Source organism: Triplophysa dalaica, chromosome 3 (genome assembly GCF_015846415.1).
Source record: "Triplophysa dalaica isolate WHDGS20190420 chromosome 3, ASM1584641v1, whole genome shotgun sequence".
Taxonomy (NCBI): domain Eukaryota; kingdom Metazoa; phylum Chordata; class Actinopteri; order Cypriniformes; family Nemacheilidae; genus Triplophysa; species Triplophysa dalaica.
This window is the reverse complement of record NC_079544.1, coordinates 27,515,448-27,534,118: the sequence shown is the minus strand read 5'-3', so window position 1 is coordinate 27,534,118 and position 18,671 is coordinate 27,515,448. Positions and strand designations below refer to the sequence as shown.

The 18,671-nt window shown below is 37.7% G+C and overlaps 1 protein-coding gene across 1 annotated transcript; it reads left to right on the top strand.

The window, feature by feature from the left end:
• The first annotated feature begins 3,371 nt into the window (after positions 1-3,371).
• prkacbb (protein kinase, cAMP-dependent, catalytic, beta b) lies at positions 3,372-17,595 on the top strand. The gene is made up of 10 exons (XM_056743077.1): positions 3,372-3,668; positions 7,676-7,737; positions 8,510-8,638; positions 8,746-8,844; positions 10,069-10,151; positions 11,421-11,547; positions 15,312-15,407; positions 15,484-15,606; positions 15,689-15,853; positions 16,015-17,595. Exons 1-10 carry the CDS (start codon positions 3,623-3,625, stop codon positions 16,138-16,140), a joined length of 1,056 nt encoding a protein of 351 aa, XP_056599055.1. The 5' UTR covers positions 3,372-3,622; the 3' UTR covers positions 16,141-17,595.
• The last annotated feature ends 1,076 nt before the right edge of the window (positions 17,596-18,671 follow it).

Here is an 18,671-nt window from a genome sequence, read left to right as displayed (position 1 = left end):
AAGTTAACCATGTCAAGCATTTTAACAGCACGTTTAACATTGTAAAGAATCCTGAATTGATAAATGCAAATATTATGACCAGTTTTACTATTATTTACGTGAAATTTTGACCTTTAATTAAAACGTATAATAAATGTGTTTATTTATTTAGTTTTTTTTATAAATACTTATTGACATATTTTAGCCAATGGGGTTTTGACCATGTTTTTAGCTGAATAGTAAAAATGCTCAAGTAACTTTATCAGAGGGTACATGTTATCTTTACTACATAATAAACATGAATACTAATACGCACATTAAGAATCTATTACTTTTACTCAACTAAAAAAAAATAGAAATATTATTTAAGAATTTTAATTTTATGTACTTTTTCATGTAAAACAATGACACTTATTTATGAAAATTTTGTTGAGCAAAAAAGCGCTGTAACGTGGGGAAGTAAACTTTTTCACTCCTATGAAGTACAGATACTTAATCCTTGAGAGTAAATATACTCTAGGAGCCTATTTTATAAGTACCACAGTACTTTGTATCATCTCATTTTATCAGTTTTAAGCATACTATAAACCTCAGTGCCACGGAGAACTGGAGAACTAATAAATCAATGTGTGTGTTCAAGTCTCTATATGCTCAAGAACAAAGATCACCAAATAGCAGAACATGCCATGGTCCACATCTACATCAATGTTGGGCATGTTAATTTGAAAAAGTAATTAATCACTAGTTACTAATTACATATTCAATAGTGTATTTAGTGTATCTATTAGATTACTGTACAAATGACTCTCTCCAAAAAGTATTTAATTACTTATTACTTATTACTTTCTATATGCTACATCAACCTTGGTTAGTTAAGTGATTCAAGGATAGACATGAAATGGCTCTTTTAAATAATTCAAATAAATAATATTAAACTACATAAAGTAGTATAAATAACTGACCAAAGTATAACAAATGTGAGAATAATACATTAAAGCATGGATTTTAAAGTTAGAGAGCTTATATATGCAATTTGTAGTCTGCAGCATCAGCGAGAGTCATATTTGACGAAAGTGAAAGGTTTGAAGAAATCACAATGCAGGCTCAACATCGTCATGTCTGTCAACCATCGGCAATGGACGATAGCACCGTCTATCGGCCCAACCCTAGTGACATATTTGAAGGAATTTTCACTAAATATCAACAGATTATATGCACTGATTACTATGTTGACTACATTTTGTCTGGTGAGTGTCTGATGAAAGACTGCGCATTCATCTTTTTGTTTGTTTGTTTGTTTAATTTTACAGAGAATAATGTATATCATGCTTCCATGATAATCAGTACACCCATGTCAAATTGGGTTAAGATATTCACAAAAAAGGAAACAAGTAAATAGTCAATAAGTCATCAGTGTCCCAATGTGAAGTGAGCTAGGGTCCTTACCAGTGCCTGAACGCGTGTACAAGATAAACTGATCCACCATGTTGGGAGCTAGAAAGCTGAATGAGACTTCATGCAAAGAATCATGGGGGATTAAAGTGTCTAGCAGTCACACCCTATGACGGGGCCGGTTTTGAGCAATTCAGCTTGAAAGAAGGTTTCAATATGGTGGCCATGAGGTGTTCACTCCAAAGAGCCCTTTTCAGAAAGAACAGCACTACACTGCCCTCTTGTGGAACACTTGAGCATTTTTACAGCTTCAGCAAATGGACCTGATCTGTCAGACAAACACTTAAGGCAAGTCCTGCAGGTTCAAATACAATAGATGTTCAAATGTAAATTTTAATCAGATTTCATCTCTATGTGCACATTAACTCATCTACTTGTTGAATTATTAACTAGAATTGTTATTATTAACTTATTAACTGCTTATTAAAGCAACACTTAACAACTTTTGCTAGTCGCCATCTAAGAGTCGCAGGGGATAAGTGGGTCTGTGTGTACTGACCCGGACACAGAACTTACAGAGTGTGGTAGCCGCTATGAGGCTCTCTGATAACAGCAGGAGTAGATTTCGTTCTACCACTGAAATCATTTATGAGACAGCATTCTTTTCTTCATTTATTTTAAGCTTGAAAAACTTCAAAGTGTAGCTTTAACTAGAAAAATAAACATTATCAACAATCCAACAATCAATTCATGAATCTCATAACTCAATGTGCAAGATTTAAGTCATGTTACATTCCAAAGTTCTTTGTGCACAAGCAAGCACTTATCATTGTGTTGATCCTATAGAAGCACTTTGTGAATTTGGTGAACTTGCTGAATTACAGTTCAATTATTAAAGCAAAATGGAGGCATGCTAAGAAACCCTTTGCTGAATTTGTTTAGGAGGTCTACAGAAAAGTCATTTCATCACAATTTTTCAACAATGCTCACTGTTTGTCTAGTAGCAAGGGCCGGCCCTAGCATTTTGGGGGCCCTAAACAGATTAGGACCAAGACTGTCATGTGAGGAGGAGGCAGCTGCTGCACAAAATAGATGGAAATACAGAAGTAAATTTCATAGCTCTTTATGATAATTAAGTATTTTGGGGTTAATTTTAATATTTTTTATAATATGTTTTACTAATAAATCATTGTAGGTGTAATATTATTAATATAAAAAGGCTATTTTAGTTGTGTTTCAGTTAAGTGATAGCTATAAGAAAGTTATTTAACTGACCTGCATTTTCACCAGCTGTAAATTCATTCGTACAGAACCTTTACAAGTAAGCACAGCGTATTTTCAACATGTTTTATATACAATGTCTTGTTGAAATTGATACATTTTTAATTGAACACATACCCTTTTCTTGATCCTTTCTTTTCTCATCTTCTTTCCTCTTCTTCCTCTTCTCTGCACCAGACTGATAGTGCCGCCTTTTCATTTTTAATCTTTGCACAGTTTAAAGATAACGCACATGATGATTGACACAACGAGAAGTAAATTACATTTTCACGGACGGCAGGGGCCCCCTAGTGGCCACGAGGGCCCATGCAACTGCCTAGATCGCTTATTAGGTAGGGCCGGCACTGAGTAGCATAGTTGTTTTTCTATTACTAACGTTCCTAAACTCCTGCCACATCGTTGCAGATCTTCAGACGTGGATCATATAATGTTACACAACCTTAGATACATGCACATACTATGTTCATCTTTCTCTTGTTTTTAGTCACGTTAACAGTCCATGTGTTAAATTGAAATGTTTTATTTATCTTACTTTAACTTGTGCCTCGCACCTAACACTTTACTTCTTGTGTATTTCTTATCATTTATGTTTGTCATTTTCTTGTAATCAAACACAATCACGCTTGTACAGAACGCAGCTCCAGTAGGTCCAGCAGATGGCGCCACGAGTTGTTATTTGTCTTGTACTCGCCGTGTCTGCAGTAGAAGAAGACTGAACACTGATCTTCGCTCAAGAGTCTCCGCGCGATCACTGTGGCGGAGACCAGAGGTCGCCATCTGCGGCACAGAAGGGGAAGCGCTGCCCGGGGATTTGACTAGAGCGGGTCTCTCTTTCTGCGGGTCTCCGTGCTTCTAAAGTGTTGGTATATAAGATACGGGCCGAGGTGTCGCGCGCAGGGAAGCTTCCTCCAAGGACTCGCAGTCGTCTCGTCCGCGCTCCCGGCTGAGAGTCGCCCGTGTCTCGCGCACTATGGGAAACGCCGCTGCCGCCAAGAAAGGCAATGAAGTGGAGAGCGGTAAGACGGGCCAATTAACCACTTTGTATATAACAACCTTCAGCTGACCCGATTTTACGCGATGTGTTGGTCATTGTTGTCGTTCAGTTTAACGTTCATATTTCTTGCACTTGATAGCGAAAGCTAATGTTAGTTGGTTCGCAGGTTAGTGAGTTTGGATCATGCATATGCCAAGCAAACATATTCATTATATTCTGCATTGTTCGGATTATTGTTTGTCTATATTTGAGGTTAATCACAACCTCTACAAGGAAATTTATATTTAAAACATATCGCTGTTGTTATCTGTAAACTCCCATGTGAGGCAAGCTAGCGTAACCAAAGGCACTTAGTGGCACATTTGTTTATAAGGGACCGGAAGGGAAATTATGAAATAAAGTTCTGTCTTAAACAAAGTGAACGGGCCATTAAAAACGGGTTGTTTTATATAAAGTCACGGTAAAGGGAAAAAGCACAAACGATAGCAGCTAATAAGCTATCTGCTAACATAAGGTGGGCCCGGACATAGACGTGATGCTCCGCCTGTATCAGTAGAAACACTCGGACAGACGAGATCTCTTATCGTTGACACGCATGTTTTCTCCATTGGAGTGAAGGAAACTGGCCAGTAAATTGTGTACAGAAAATAATGTTAATGCTGTTGTCTTTAGCTGTAGAGAAATGTTTGGAGGGCGTAACTTATGAAACGAGCATTAGCTGTCCGCTGTGGCCTCTAGTAAACAACACGACGCTATTTAAGTTCGTTAAACGCTTCAAGCTTAAGTGAACATAACTTGAACAACTTGCTAAACTGGCTTCCTTAAATGTGTAAACACCTCTTAAGATGACAACATTCAAATGGGTTTGTAAGGACTTGAACTGGATTGAAACTAAATATTCAAACCCTCTGTTCGTCCTCTGAGTGTAAAAATTGTTGGGTTTTAACTAAGATCTGTTTTCTTACTGCCATATAAACAGATACAAGGTCACGATGAACACACATAAAGGCGGTAAATTGACGTCTGTCAATGGCTGTGTGACAGCTGCCTTGCCGCCAACCAAATGCTTATAATATGCAACTTTCTATAAAAACTCTGATGGGCGTTTTTATGTAAACCGAGCTCTTTATCAGTGAAGTGACCAAAAACCCCCACAGATAGCCCATATGACTCTAGTAACATGTAGATGGAAAATAAAGCGACATATTGACTTGTAGCTTTGTGTAAAACAAATTAATTTGAAGCGACACCAGGATGTCAAGCCTGTTCACACACTGGACTGTTTTTGTCCTATTGGCTGAATGCTCTTTCTTGATAGTGGGGATGGAGAATAAGATGTCGTGTTTCTGTCTAAGCCTAAAATGCTGAGACGTATAAGTGTTATGAACGTGATAGAAAACAGTGATGGATGGTTTGTGATGTTAGTGATGCAAAATCGACACGTTTCTGCTAAAAGTGTTGCTGATTGGGGGGTCTTTCTGTAACTACAAACTTTGGTCGGTCCTGAAATTACGATACGAATAAACTAGCGTATTTATTGTGCACAATTTCACGTTAAACCAAACAACAGAAGCTGTTTGATTGATTAAACTTTCTGAACTTAGCAAGCCAACCCATAACTTTGAGTTCATCTATAAGCCGCTTTGGTTTAATTGAATGATGGTCTAAAACGATACAAACACAGTGAAGTAATAATCATCCCTAGGAAAACAAAGTTGTGATTTCTTCATTTCAACACTCTCGTAATGCTAAAGTAATCACCTAATCTCAAAAGCACAAATAGCCTTTCCAGGCTGATACACACAGCATCGGTCATTGACGTGGACAGCTTGTCATCAGACCTTCTTCAGAGGATAAGAGTCATTAGTAGATGTGATAGGCTTGATGCAATCAACTGCAGGCATATTAGTTTGAGTGTAACATATCCTTACCCAGCATGCACTGCTCAGTGTGATGGACCTACAGCTGTAAATGCAGTGTTGACATTTAATGGGAGACTTGATCAGATTGCTTTAACTTCAGTTGCGTTTATAAATACCTACATATGAGCATTAAGCGTGTACGCTTTAATACAAAGCGAAAAACCTCAGTGGGACAATTTGAAGCCGCGTTCTTAGCCATCATAAAATACCCCAATTATAACTGCTGACCGCATTACATAGCCTAAGTATCACTGATTTGCTGTGTTTTATTGAATGAAACCGTGCTACGCATATGGAATAACCGTTTTTATAAAAAGCCCATGAAGTAGTGGGGTACATGTGCATTTAATAAGAGCAAAGCGGTTTTGTTGCTTTATTTTGCCTTCATCTCTGTTTGAAACAGTTCACAGTAGACCACTTATCTTTATGAGTGAAGTCAAATGACACCAACTGACATTGGTTAAATATTAAATTATTACTTTTAGTATAAGCTTAGCCAACCATTGCAAATCAGGGTGAGGTAAGGATACACTGTTTTATAGATTCTTTATGTATTTGCTAAAAAAACTGATATTTATCCGATGCTACTGATTGCAGCTTTTCACACAAAAAATGACATCACCATTGAAAATAAGATCACATATTTGCATGTTTAAGAAAGCCATTAAAACCCTCCTATCACAAACACAGTATTAGCTCAAGACGTCTCACTTTACGGTACAACAGTGTCTAAAATAAACCTTAACTTACAAATCTTTTTAGCGTAACATTGCTGTAAGTTTAGATTGTTTACTCAACCGTTCCCAGTCTTTGATGAGCAGTAATACTCATAAGGAATCATACTTTTCTAATGGCCCATTCCAGGCCTGCACATACTTGTAGAGCGAGAACATACCATAAAAGGATGAAACGGTGAGAAGAATCCTTCCGTGGACATCTGCTGTTGTATAAAAGAAATCGTCAAACCAGTCACAGCAACAGAAACCGGCCGTTGGACATAAATCTGTATGCCGCATGGCCAAACACTTTTAAACTTATTTTAAACTTCACATTATATATAAGCCCTGCTGTATTTACATGTATGCTGTGACTGAAACTGCTCACACGTTCATTCTTAAAATTGATTAATATCCTTAATTTATAGGGATGAAAAATAGTGATGGAAGCGCATATGAAAATCATCTGATTTTGAGGTTTCATCATTTAAAAGGAGGATGTAGTTTCTGTCGGATGTATCTATTCCTACTATATGTGACTGAACAGTTTTCTGTGGGATTTGCCGAGAATGAACATTTTTGCAACCTTAAATGTTCTTTTTAAAGCATTTTAAAGAAACTGCCTCTATCGTGGTATCCAGCACTAGTGCTTCACTCTTGGCTGTTCTCTCAACATTTGCTTGTTGTCTAGCTGCTCTGTGTTTTTTTATTTTTATTGTTCATTTATAAACCTGTACTTGTGTTTCATCTAATCCATGTCTCGGCCAGCTTAACCAATGTGATGTTTGACAGAAATCTTTCTCTCCGTGTCTCTTTATCTCTTTATGTCTGTTTCTCCATCATCTCATCCATGTGGGTGAATGTTCCTGAAAATCCTTGGTGATCTATAGAGACTTTTGGTACGATCATAATTGCATTAGGAGAGCGCGGTGACGGAAAGCTCTCGTGTGAACTCTGCAAGACACGGCACAGTAAATTGTTAATGACGATGCTCTTTTTGCTCATTGTGTTTCCGTCACCGTGGTCGACTGACGTCTGCCGTGTTGTTTTCATTTACATTGGTTTGTCTTAACTTACACTTGTAATGTTGTGCTATTGTCTTTTTAAACTACAAAGACGTGCATGCATCACAAGTATATTTCGAGCCTTGTAAGATTGCCTGATTTTGATGTGTAGGATATGGATGTAGCTAGAAAAATGGTTGTTTCCTTTTTGTTCGCTCTATGTTGTTATGTTTACTTGATATGCCATGTCTTTTGATGTCGGATGGGTGGCTGTGCTATGATGCAGATTGGCACTTACTGTCATTAAAAGAAATGTTATATCGGTGCTTCTGAATGGCTGCCTGGTTTTAGTGCCTATAACCGTTTTTCCTTTTGTTTTCCATGTAGTGAAAGAGTTTCTAGCCAAAGCCAAAGAAGATTTCTTGAGAAAATGGGAATCTCCACCACAGGTAAGATGCAGTGTTTATCTATGAGATATGAGGCGAGACTTTTTCATTAACAAGGGGTTATATGGATGGTGTGAAGTCAAAGTGATATAGCATTTACGATCCTATTTTGTTTGTAGACATGGGAATCCCAAGCTGTGTAACAATGCTTTGTGTTCAGAGTTGTTGTAAAATAACTATATACTAGGGCTGCACGATGAATCAAAAAGAAAACGCACGTGATTTGGTGAAATACTGTTAAATGCAGCTGCATCTGAAAGCCAGAGGGCGCTCTCGCACAATCCATTGCTCCATAGAAGAAGTACCACATGTATAACCAGGAAATGCCGTCTTCCTATCGGGCATCTTTCTATAACTGTTTTTCAAGACTCCTCAGGTATTTTCATGATTATCATTATAAATAAACTTGATTTAGTTTGACTGAACGTTTGCAATTATAAAAAGCACATCCAGAGTTTTCAGATGGAGCAGCATTTCCCACAGATCACAGAGCCGTGCTTCACGAACAAGCTGCACATAAAACATAATCGCAGCCTTTGCCATTTCACAATCGCGATAGCCACATCGATTTAATCACGATTTGAATGTGAATTGCGGTTAATCGTGCAGCCCTACTATATAGTAAATAAAACACCTGGAATAGCACATTCTTTACCTGTAGTTCAGTACCTGTGTAGTAAAGGCATACACATTATACATTTTAATCTGAATTGTTTCCATTTCCTAAATGCCTGCATTGCAAGTAAAGCTATTTAATGTTTGCCACATCTGATAGAGCACAACTGGTTTAGATGACTTTGACAGACTGAAGACGCTGGGCACAGGATCCTTCGGCAGAGTTATGTTGGTAAAACACAAAGCAACAGATCAATTCTATGCCATGAAAATTCTGGACAAACAGAAGGTTGGTTTAAACAGAATGTTACCATTCTTTTTTGTGGCAACTGTTGTTATTTTCTGATGGTAAATAAGCCTGCTCAGAGACTTTTATTATGTTTTTTTTTTGTTTAGGTGGTGAAGTTGAAACAAGTTGAGCATACGCTAAATGAGAAGAGAATAGTGCAAGCAGTGTCCTTCCCGTTCCTCGTCAGATTGGAATATGCCTTCAAGGTATCTTGAAGACCCTGTCTGCTCCCCTATCATTAGCCTGGTGTAGTCATGCATGTGGACAATTAATTCATCAATATTTGGTCCTTTTAAGATCATTGCAGGCCTCTAGACTAACATTTCAGAGAGGTGACACTGGTGCACTGTATAACTAGGTGGCACCAGCCTTTAATTTGGAAGCAACAGAGTCGTGGGGAGAGGCGAGAAAAAAGAAACACTAAAAACCACGTCCAAACATGTTTAATACATTAATAAATTAATTGCAAATGAATAAAAATAATTGCCTCTTTAAGAGCGAGTAATAAGGATCTAATACTGTGTAACATGCGCTTTGTTTCCCGCATGTTTTCTGCATTAGCTTCACACCGCATACAATACACGCAACACACTTTGTTTTCGTTGTTGTTTTGTACCATAGCTGGAGAAATTCTTGTATTCTGCAGGCAAAACATTATTATTTTAGCTCCGCTCTGCCGGTCCTCTCACTTCATCATCAATAGCATTAAATGCGTCTTTTACACCGGCTCAGGTCCTGTGCATTATGTCTTTGTGGGGAGATGGCACTGATAGATATGCGAATGGCTTCAGGAGGGAGAAGAAATGGAGTGACTGAATGCGCCGCTTGCGCAATAAAAAAATGTCTCATCTACTCTTAAATTGTATATATTGATGATCAGTTTGGCGGTCGAACCGGCAGGAAAAATTGCCACAGTCTAGAGCCCTGCATTGATAGACCATATTAAATGGCCAATACTCCTGTGTAGCAGTGTATGTCTGTTGCTTGATATACATATCAGTATTGTATTGACCCTCAGGCACTCTTTGTGTGGTTTTTCAGCTGACATGACCAATGTGTGGAAAAAAATATTATTTTGATGAGAAAAACCAATGAGAATACATGATTTTGCATTTGTTGTGCATGAGACCTCTCTGTTAACATGCCACTAAGGAACTGTGCAAAACTCTAAGCTCAGTCTCGCAATATGAAATGTACTTTGTATGATCTAAACACGTTTATATAGTGTAACACAAGTGACGGAAGAGAAAACCGATTCCTAAATGCATCTATTAAAATGCAACTAATCATATACCAGTAGTTTAAGCTGCACTACCAACGTCTTCCGGGTCGAGGTAAATATTTGATATCCAATGTACAGCAAAATCAGTTGAGCATCGGCTTTGACCACTGAAAAATGATATTGGTGACCATTGTTCTACTTCTCATAGGACAACTCCAATTTGTATATGGTGATGGAATATATACCAGGAGGGGAGATGTTCTCACATCTTAGAAGAATCGGAAGGTTCAGGTGAGTTTGAATAAACCCTATTTTTTTATGTATTAGCCAGTGGATTAACTGAATGACTACTAGACTAGTCCGTCTTTAGAAAGCCCTTTTTCTTTAGTTCACGATGATTTAGTGTCATGTACAAAACAACTGAGCAGATGAAATGCCCCAGTAGGTTAGATTTAACTTGGAATTTTAAAAGAAATATTGAAAACCCACCACACATGGCACAAAAAGCTGGAAACCGAAGATGCCAACACATTAAAACTGAACTTTGAATCTTTTTTTATCTTTTTTAATGTCCAGCATTGATTCTGCATTGCGTCTCGAAGATAAAACTGGTGTAGTGAAATTACAGAACCAAGAATAAAGAGTCATAAAGTTTATGAATAAAAAGGCACCCTACTGATCTTCTGTTAAAACATAATATTACTTTACTACATGTCATGTAGTTTTTAAGAGTTGTTTTCTGCACATCAGCTTTAGTCAGACGCCGTCAGCTGTTTTTTTTCATGACGGATCGCTGTGTACCTTGTCGGAGAGAAAGAGACCTCAGATTGGCTGTTCAGCTCAGCGAATGAGCTGAATAAAAAAGACGAACCCAAATGCAGCATTAAACACGACCTCACCTATTTAGTGCGGTTTCTCCTTATCTCCTTAAAAGACAAATGTCTGATAACTCCAGTGCCGATTGAAATTTAGTAGTCGTGACTGAAAAATGCAATGAGCGTGGCTTGTGTAAACAATGGTGACCGCTGCTTGGTTGTATATCCACAGTTCTAACTTTTCCGTACCATAAGATAGCACTCAAAAATGAAAAGTAATGTTCTCAGAGGGTAATCGCTAGTTGAATGTCAACTGTAGTCTGTCCGGTGTGTTCAAGTTAAACATGTTAAACATGCGTTCGTTGCTTGGTGTGTCCTGGCCTTTAGAGCTACATCCAGTGTGTCAACACATGCTAAATCATGCTAGCATCAGGCTAAACATAATATGTTTGAACAAGATGTTAAAATGTTCATACTGTTGAAGATGTTAAATCAGGCATTGTGTTAAACATGTTATCATCATGCTAATAACATACAAAAGCATTTTAAAGCATACTAGCATCGTGTTAACATCATGTCAGCAATAAAGTGAATATTATAACAACATTATGATGTGATATGTTTCCTTTCACTGAATTTGTAGTTATTATTGGTGGAAAATAGCAAAGTTCGGCAGTATGGTGAAAAACAATGTTTTGTGAGCATAACTGTTATGTCTCTCTTATGTGATATCTCTGACCCACAGTGAACCGCATGCACGGTTTTATGCTGCGCAGATCGTCCTGACCTTTGAGTACCTCCACTCGCTAGACCTCATTTATAGAGACCTGAAACCTGAGAACCTGTTGATCGATCAGCAAGGATACATACAGGTAACCAGCGGGATTATGGGAAACGGACAACAAAAAGTGAAAAACAGCTTCCAATAATTCTTTTAACATGCACAGGTCAAATTACCAACAGGCACCTCAGAATTTACATCAGTATTTAACCCATTGCGACTCTTACTTTAGGGGTCACACTTTGCGGTCAAAAGTGACAGAAGCCTTTTTTTTCTTCAGGAATGTATGTAATACATTTTTTTCAATAATGTTTTTTCTTTCATTCTTCGGATTTTTTAAGAATTAGATGGTTCTAATTAATATTGATGTAATTATTATCACTCATTTTTACCCACTGTTTTTAAATACACTTTTCAATAATTTTACAATTAATTCATTATTTTAGGTTAAAACAAAGATCAAAAAATGATGTCCATATATGTGGACACTCGGTCTGTATCCATAGAAAACAATCAAGACGCCATTGTGTAACAAAGTGCAAATATTTTTTATTTACAGCACAACATTATGCCTGAACATATTTCATTGTTACTGATGAATATATAACCGATTCAACATCTGAACATGGGTATGGATTTTTTCTTTTAAGAAACAAGCAATCATATCCATAAAACCTTGAGAATTTGCTTATGTTTGTTTTTTGTAACACTACAAATTGTTACTACTCCAAACTAAGAATGTTCTTTTTTGTCTGTGGGAAAAGTTGATCACGCTTAACTGCTGTGAAAGACCGTGTAACAGTTAAGTGCCGTTCGCAAGCACAAGAACATCTTGCATGTTGCACATCGGACTCGACTTATCCCAGAACAGCCTTTTGCTCTGCAGCGCGCTGTATTTTTCAGGTTGACCACCTTTGGAAGATGTGCATTAGCCCTTCTGCAGACTGAAATGTGGGGAACTTCCTTCACAAGGCGCTTTTTCTTTGGCTCTGAATGGTCTGTATTGTCTTCGTTTTCTGAGAGGTCTGTACCGTCTGCCTGTGAATTGTTATGCTGGGCCAAGAAAGTCTTGGCCATTTCCATTCGGAATTCAAGAAATTGCATGATGCCCTTTCTTGGTGTGGCACATACTGTGTGGTCTCTGCGGTAAAATAGCCAGCTGTTGGCTAAAGCAACATCTGTGAAGTGCATGAGCATCCGAAGCGTCCACTTCTTGGTACGGACACTCATTCTATAGTAGCTGATCATCCAGTCTATGAGGTCAACCCCACCCATCTTGTTGTTGTACTCACGAACAATAATTGGTCGCCTGACAGACACTTATTGTTTCTTTCTCATGTCCCATCGCTGGCAGGTGTCTTAAGCCTGTGCATCATGAACAACAGACATCATCATTACCGGCTTGTTGTCAAACCATTACCATTTTAGGTACCGCTTCCATTCTTTTTCATTTTTTCGTCACTTGGTAGCTTCTGCACTGCTTCGGAAACCCGGTTCTTCATAACTGTACCAGTCATGTTGACCCTCTTCTCCATCATTCGGTTCACAGTTTTGATGGAAGTAAAGAATCGATAGATCGCAATAGTTCAGACAGACGATCAATGACCAAGCCTCCCAAACCCAGTTCACCTGGCTCCTGGACCTGTAAAGTCAGTGCATCTGCACCCTGATATAATTCAAAGTCAAGCATGAGGCCTTCCAATGAAGCACAAACAAAGTTTTTCATGCCAACAGGATTTGGCTTCATTGGGAGATATTGTCGACAAGGACAGGCTCCTGTAAATGGTATCATTTGCTCATCAATAGAAATGCTCTTGGGTCTTGCCTGAGATCTGCAGCCTTTCAGAATGTGTTCAAGAAAAGGTCTCACCTTCCAGAATTTGTCACATTCCCTCAGGTCTTCTGGAACATCATCATCATCAATGTCCACCTTTATTGATTACCTTTATTGTGAAATCTGTCACGTGTGAATCTGTCTGCGATGGCTGGGAATCTTAATGTGCTGGACCAATACAGTGTGGGTATGAGACACAGGACATCAAAATTGAGGCACCAAAGAAATTATACATATCATCAACTGATGTGTTGAGTGGGTATCCACTCCTAGATAGTGCTGTAGAATTGGAGCAGTATACAATCAGTTTAATTAAATCTTTGTCAATATACTGGTTTACATAGTCCAGGGGGGTCCATCCTTCTCTGTCCTGCTCAGTTTCCTCCTCAGGCTTAAAGGGGGCTAAGTTTGGGGTCAATCGAGCAGCCCTCCAGCGCACTCCTCGTCCTTGCTTGTGTTGTTCTTGAAAGCTCGGTCCTGGTCTTGAGTGTTCAGTGTCATCGTTTGAACCATCGGTCTCAACCTGCTGAGTCTGACGTCTAAAAGTGCGTAAAGTGGCAGTGCTACGGTCTGAACGATGTGCTACGGTCTTCATGCCCACTACTCTCCTCCTCACTGCTGATTGGCTCCTGTTGTGGAGGATTACCATCAACATCCTCTTATGGGTCATCAATGCCAAACAATTCCTCTACCTCCGACTTGTCCCCAGAAATTGACTCCAGTATTAATTCCAATGCCTTTGACAGGAATACGCTCTGGAAATTATATTATGAGAAAAATAAAAATCTATTTAAATCCATGTAAAGTTATTTATTACACATGCTTTGTCAATATATACTCTTATAAACTTTTGTAAATTGACGTTTTCTACCAAATTCTTCCCAAACTAAAATTTTTTGCTAACATTTTTACATTTTCAACTGAGTCCCATTGTCCACATATGTAGACATCGAGTTTAGCGGCATAGCAAATCTTTACTTTTGCAAACATTTGTGAAAATTACATTCCATATTAAACATACAACACTACTATACATAATTTAACAATAATTAACCAAAAAAAAGTTTTTAATTGTTTACCTTGTGAACGTTTTGGTCTGTTGTGCCTGACTGACTTTTCAGGTGTGTTTGCCGCCATCTTGAAATTTAAGTGTTAAGTGTTTTTCTCTTCTGACACCATCAGATGGCAGTGTAAATGTCCGTGTTAGTGTACAACATTTTTCAGTTACACAGAATTATGTATTGAGGTACAAACAACAAAAAAATGATGTCCACCTGTGTGGATGCCAGGTCGTAGGAGGTAGCCCTTTATAGAGAGGCTTTTACTGAGGATTTAAATGTACATTCAGACAATCTTACATAATTTTTTCTTCAATTTCTAAGAGTTCGGTTACAAAATGAGATTAAAAAATCTAAGTTTTAAACAATTTTAAAAAATCATGTTTTTGTTGTGCATTCAAATTAATATCAATCAAACTGCAGTTGTGTTGCCATAATAACTCAAAAAATACTGCTAACTAATACAATAAAACACAATGAAAACATGATAACTTAATAAAACAATAAACATGGTAAAAACGGAGTCATCTCATTTTTGAACCAAACTCTTCAGATATTTTTGGTTAGATAGGTACCCAGTTTTGTACTATGATTACAATCAATTTTGGACAAGGTAAGATGAAATATATTATTGCCGGGAGTGTGTCAGAATCCCACTGAACCGGGTAGAAATGGTCCTTCTTAAAGGTACAATTTCAAAAAAACACATGACCCGTGACTATCTTTAAATGCCGCTCCAAAGAATTAATGTCGACTAGTTCGAGCAACCCCTCCCGTGCACTATTTTCTGCACGGTGCCTGATTGGTATTTTGGACCACTTAAAGATTCTCAGTTAACATATTTTTTCATATTTCCATTCTTTCACTATGTCTGACATTTTTGACCGCGAAGGAGCCAAGTGTGCCCTTTTTGTGACCCTTTCACAAATTGACCATTTGTCTCAATATGTTCTTTTCTGACAGGTAACAGACTTTGGGTTTGCAAAGAGAGTTAAGGGCAGAACCTGGACATTATGTGGAACTCCAGAGTATCTTGCGCCAGAGATCATCCTCAGCAAGGTCAGAACTTCATTTCATTTTTTCATTTATTGTAATTGACATTGAACTGAAGGTATTAATCCTTGTGTAAATTCAGGGTTACAACAAGGCCGTGGACTGGTGGGCCCTTGGAGTCCTCATATATGAAATGGCAGCTGGATATCCTCCATTTTTTGCAGACCAGCCTATTCAGATCTATGAGAAGATCGTGTCCGGAAAGGTGCGGCAGAGTTGTACGTTTTCGATTTATTTGTACACACAATAAATGGAGAATCATGATATTTTGCTTTAAATGTGTCTAGGTACGATTCCCCTCACACTTCAGCTCTGATCTGAAGGATCTGCTGAGGAATCTGCTTCAGGTGGACCTGACCAAGCGGTTTGGAAACCTCAGGAATGGTGTCAATGATATCAAAAACCACAAATGGTTTGCCACAACAGATTGGATAGCCATTTATGAGAGAAAGGTATTGCACTTGTGTAGTTACAAAGCTCATCACTTTGGTCCTGTTGTGGGTTTCTGTGTAGTCGAACGTTCTGTTGTACAGCCAAGCTATGCGAGATGTTCACAGAAAGAGCATTTGTTGATGTCTACCCATTGAACTCATTCTCTCCTGTCACCCACCAGGTGGAGGCGCCACTCATACCAAAGTGCCGAGGTCCTGGGGACACAAGCAACTTCGACGACTACGAAGAGGAAGACATTCGTGTATCAGTGACAGAGAAATGTGCAAAAGAATTTGCAGAGTTTTAGTTTATCCAAGTAATGGACACGTCAGAGCTAGACATATGCATATATACATATATTTATTTATCTATATATGTATATGTGTGTGTGTATCACACAACAAGTCCAAAAAGGGTTTCTTTGCACTCTAAAGACATGGGATGAGCAGAGAGCACATTACCCTTCAAAGTTCTTGTGTACTTCCTTCATTCCATTTGGCTTTAGAGAGATGTCACCAGGGTTCTCATGGTCCACCATCTAACCCTCACAGACTGGCGCATCACTTACTCCTTTAATTCACACTCTTTCCTCACCGGCTTCTTCCGAAACAACCCCTGAAATAGTTTTGATATATATTCCCCCTATGAAAGATTTTTTTGTTGTTGAAAGTTTTATATTTAAAGGCAATTCATTATTGTCACATTCTAACACCGTACAATCACAGTATGTTTTTTTCTTCGGCAGCGTCACAGTGTTGTGATTTGAAAGGAAGGTGTTGCCTCTAGCTGTCTACAGTTTTGTGTGTTATGCGTTGGTTTCGTTCGTTGTTACCTCAGACCAAACACTGACAGCTTTCGGGACGCTTTTGATTTTCTTCTGCTAGTATTTGTTACTTGTACAAATCTGTTTATTTTAGTGGGTTTTTTATTTCATTTCAACCATCCTGTGTGTTGAAAGCATGACCAAACCATCATGTTGTGGATGGCAGAGGAGGAGGTCTTAACTCTTCAGACCTGCCTTAGGAAACCCGATATTAATGAGCTCACAGACTGTTTGTTACAGAGTGTTACAGTGATCTTTACATGAGAATGTTACAGTGAAGGTCCAGTCTCATGCATATACTGACAGATCATGTTACAAATGCAAATGTATCATTTATTTTACCACTTTTGTGCATTTTTATTCAGAAGGCAATTTTATTGTAAGATGTGCAACCTCGGATTGGCTCACTTGAGTCCATTCTAACAGTGCTGTTTATTGTAATCCAACATTTAAATCAAGACAAACAGCAAACCCGTTGGCCCGTTGCTGTAAGGTGAAGGACATATCAGTTTCACATTATTTACATTCACTGCTGGGTCACTGACTGTTTTTAATTGGTTTCTGTTGGAGCCGTTTTGCAAGTTCTCACTCAATGAAAATTGTAAAACTGCCAAAATTCCATGTGTTCTTCTATGTTGTTGCTGTTTTTAAATGACATCGTGTTTTATTCATATGACCGAATGTAGAATTGAAATTTCTAGGTATGGAAATTGTTTGCAAAGTTTGAATTTTGAGGTACATTCACACACACTTATAATAAGAAACTGAATATGTTAAAAAGAGACAAAAAACAGAGGTTAGTAAGCCTCTGCTCCTTTGTATCACATATAATCCAGTTATTGTTCAGCTCATAAGGCATATATGCATTATTTCTTATAAATGTTTTTATTTATACACATATTAGAGAGATGCTAATAAATTTTATTTTTAAAACTTGTAGATATTTTGATTTGCAACATTTGTGTTTCTGAAATGTTTCTGGCATTTATTAGTATTATTTTTTTTTGTATTTTTTTGCGTTCAAAAGAGTTTGTTCAGTTTTATTAGCTTCTAGGTTCATTTTACAAAGTGGATACTTTTTAATTTGAGAAAGGGTGCCACAATGTAATTAACATGTACAAACATTTGAACAAAATGCTAAGGGAAGATAAATTGTTAAGTAGCTCCACTATAGTAAAGCATTTGACAGGAACTTAAAATCTATTTAAGGTAAAGAGTGACAAATGTAGATGATCACGGTAACATGATTAAGAAATACTGGAAAGATCACGGTAACATGATTAAGAAATACTGGAAAGCTAACAATGTTTTGAAAAAGATATTTATTTTTTCCGGAGGAATTAGGACAAGAAAAAGAATATGTTTTTACAGTATATGGATCTTAAAATGACTTTGAACGTTAAATAGCAGACATCAAATTCCGTTTATTTATGTAATCGGGGAAAACAGTTTTGTAAAATATTAAACCAGCATTTATCCAACGACTGAGAACTGATATATTTAATTACCCAAGAGGTATTACTGTTTGTAATTATGCAATAATGCAAATATCACAGATTACTATCAGATGTTTAAAATACTGCAAATACTACTATTCTATTCAATTCATTCAGTTTATTTATATAGCGCTTTTCACAATGTGCATTGTTCCAAAGCAGCTTTACAGGGGCAAACATGGCAAACAGAAATGGTAAAACACAGCACAGTGCATGGTGTAAATAGAGCAAGCAAAATCATTCTAATAAATAATATCTAATAAATAAATAAATGCAGTCTCCCGGTGAGCAGGCCAACACTGCCCTACTGTGGCGAGGAACCAGCAAATGAATCCAACACCAACGAAACCCCTTTTACTGGATTTAGTTATTCTAGGTGTTATCAAAAGTCCTAAGTTTTGAGATCTTAGAGAGCGTGATGGGTTGTAATGTGATAAAAGCTCAGTTAAGTAAGTAGGGGCTAAACCATTTAAAGCTTTGTAAGTAATTAAAAGAATTTTAAAATCAATACGATACTTA

What these genes read in the sequence shown, in the direction of transcription:
- prkacbb (XM_056743077.1), top strand. Translation starts at nt 3,623, where the DNA reads ATGGGAAACGCCGCTGCCGCCAAGAAAGGCAATGAAGTGGAGAGCG. An exon ending in ATCAGCAAGGATACATACAG is followed by an intron (nt 11,548 to 15,311) that starts GTAACCAGCGGG and finishes CTTTTCTGACAG; the next exon opens with GTAACAGACTTTGGGTTTGC. An exon ending in AGAAGATCGTGTCCGGAAAG is followed by an intron (nt 15,607 to 15,688) that starts GTGCGGCAGAGT and finishes AAATGTGTCTAG; the next exon opens with GTACGATTCCCCTCACACTT.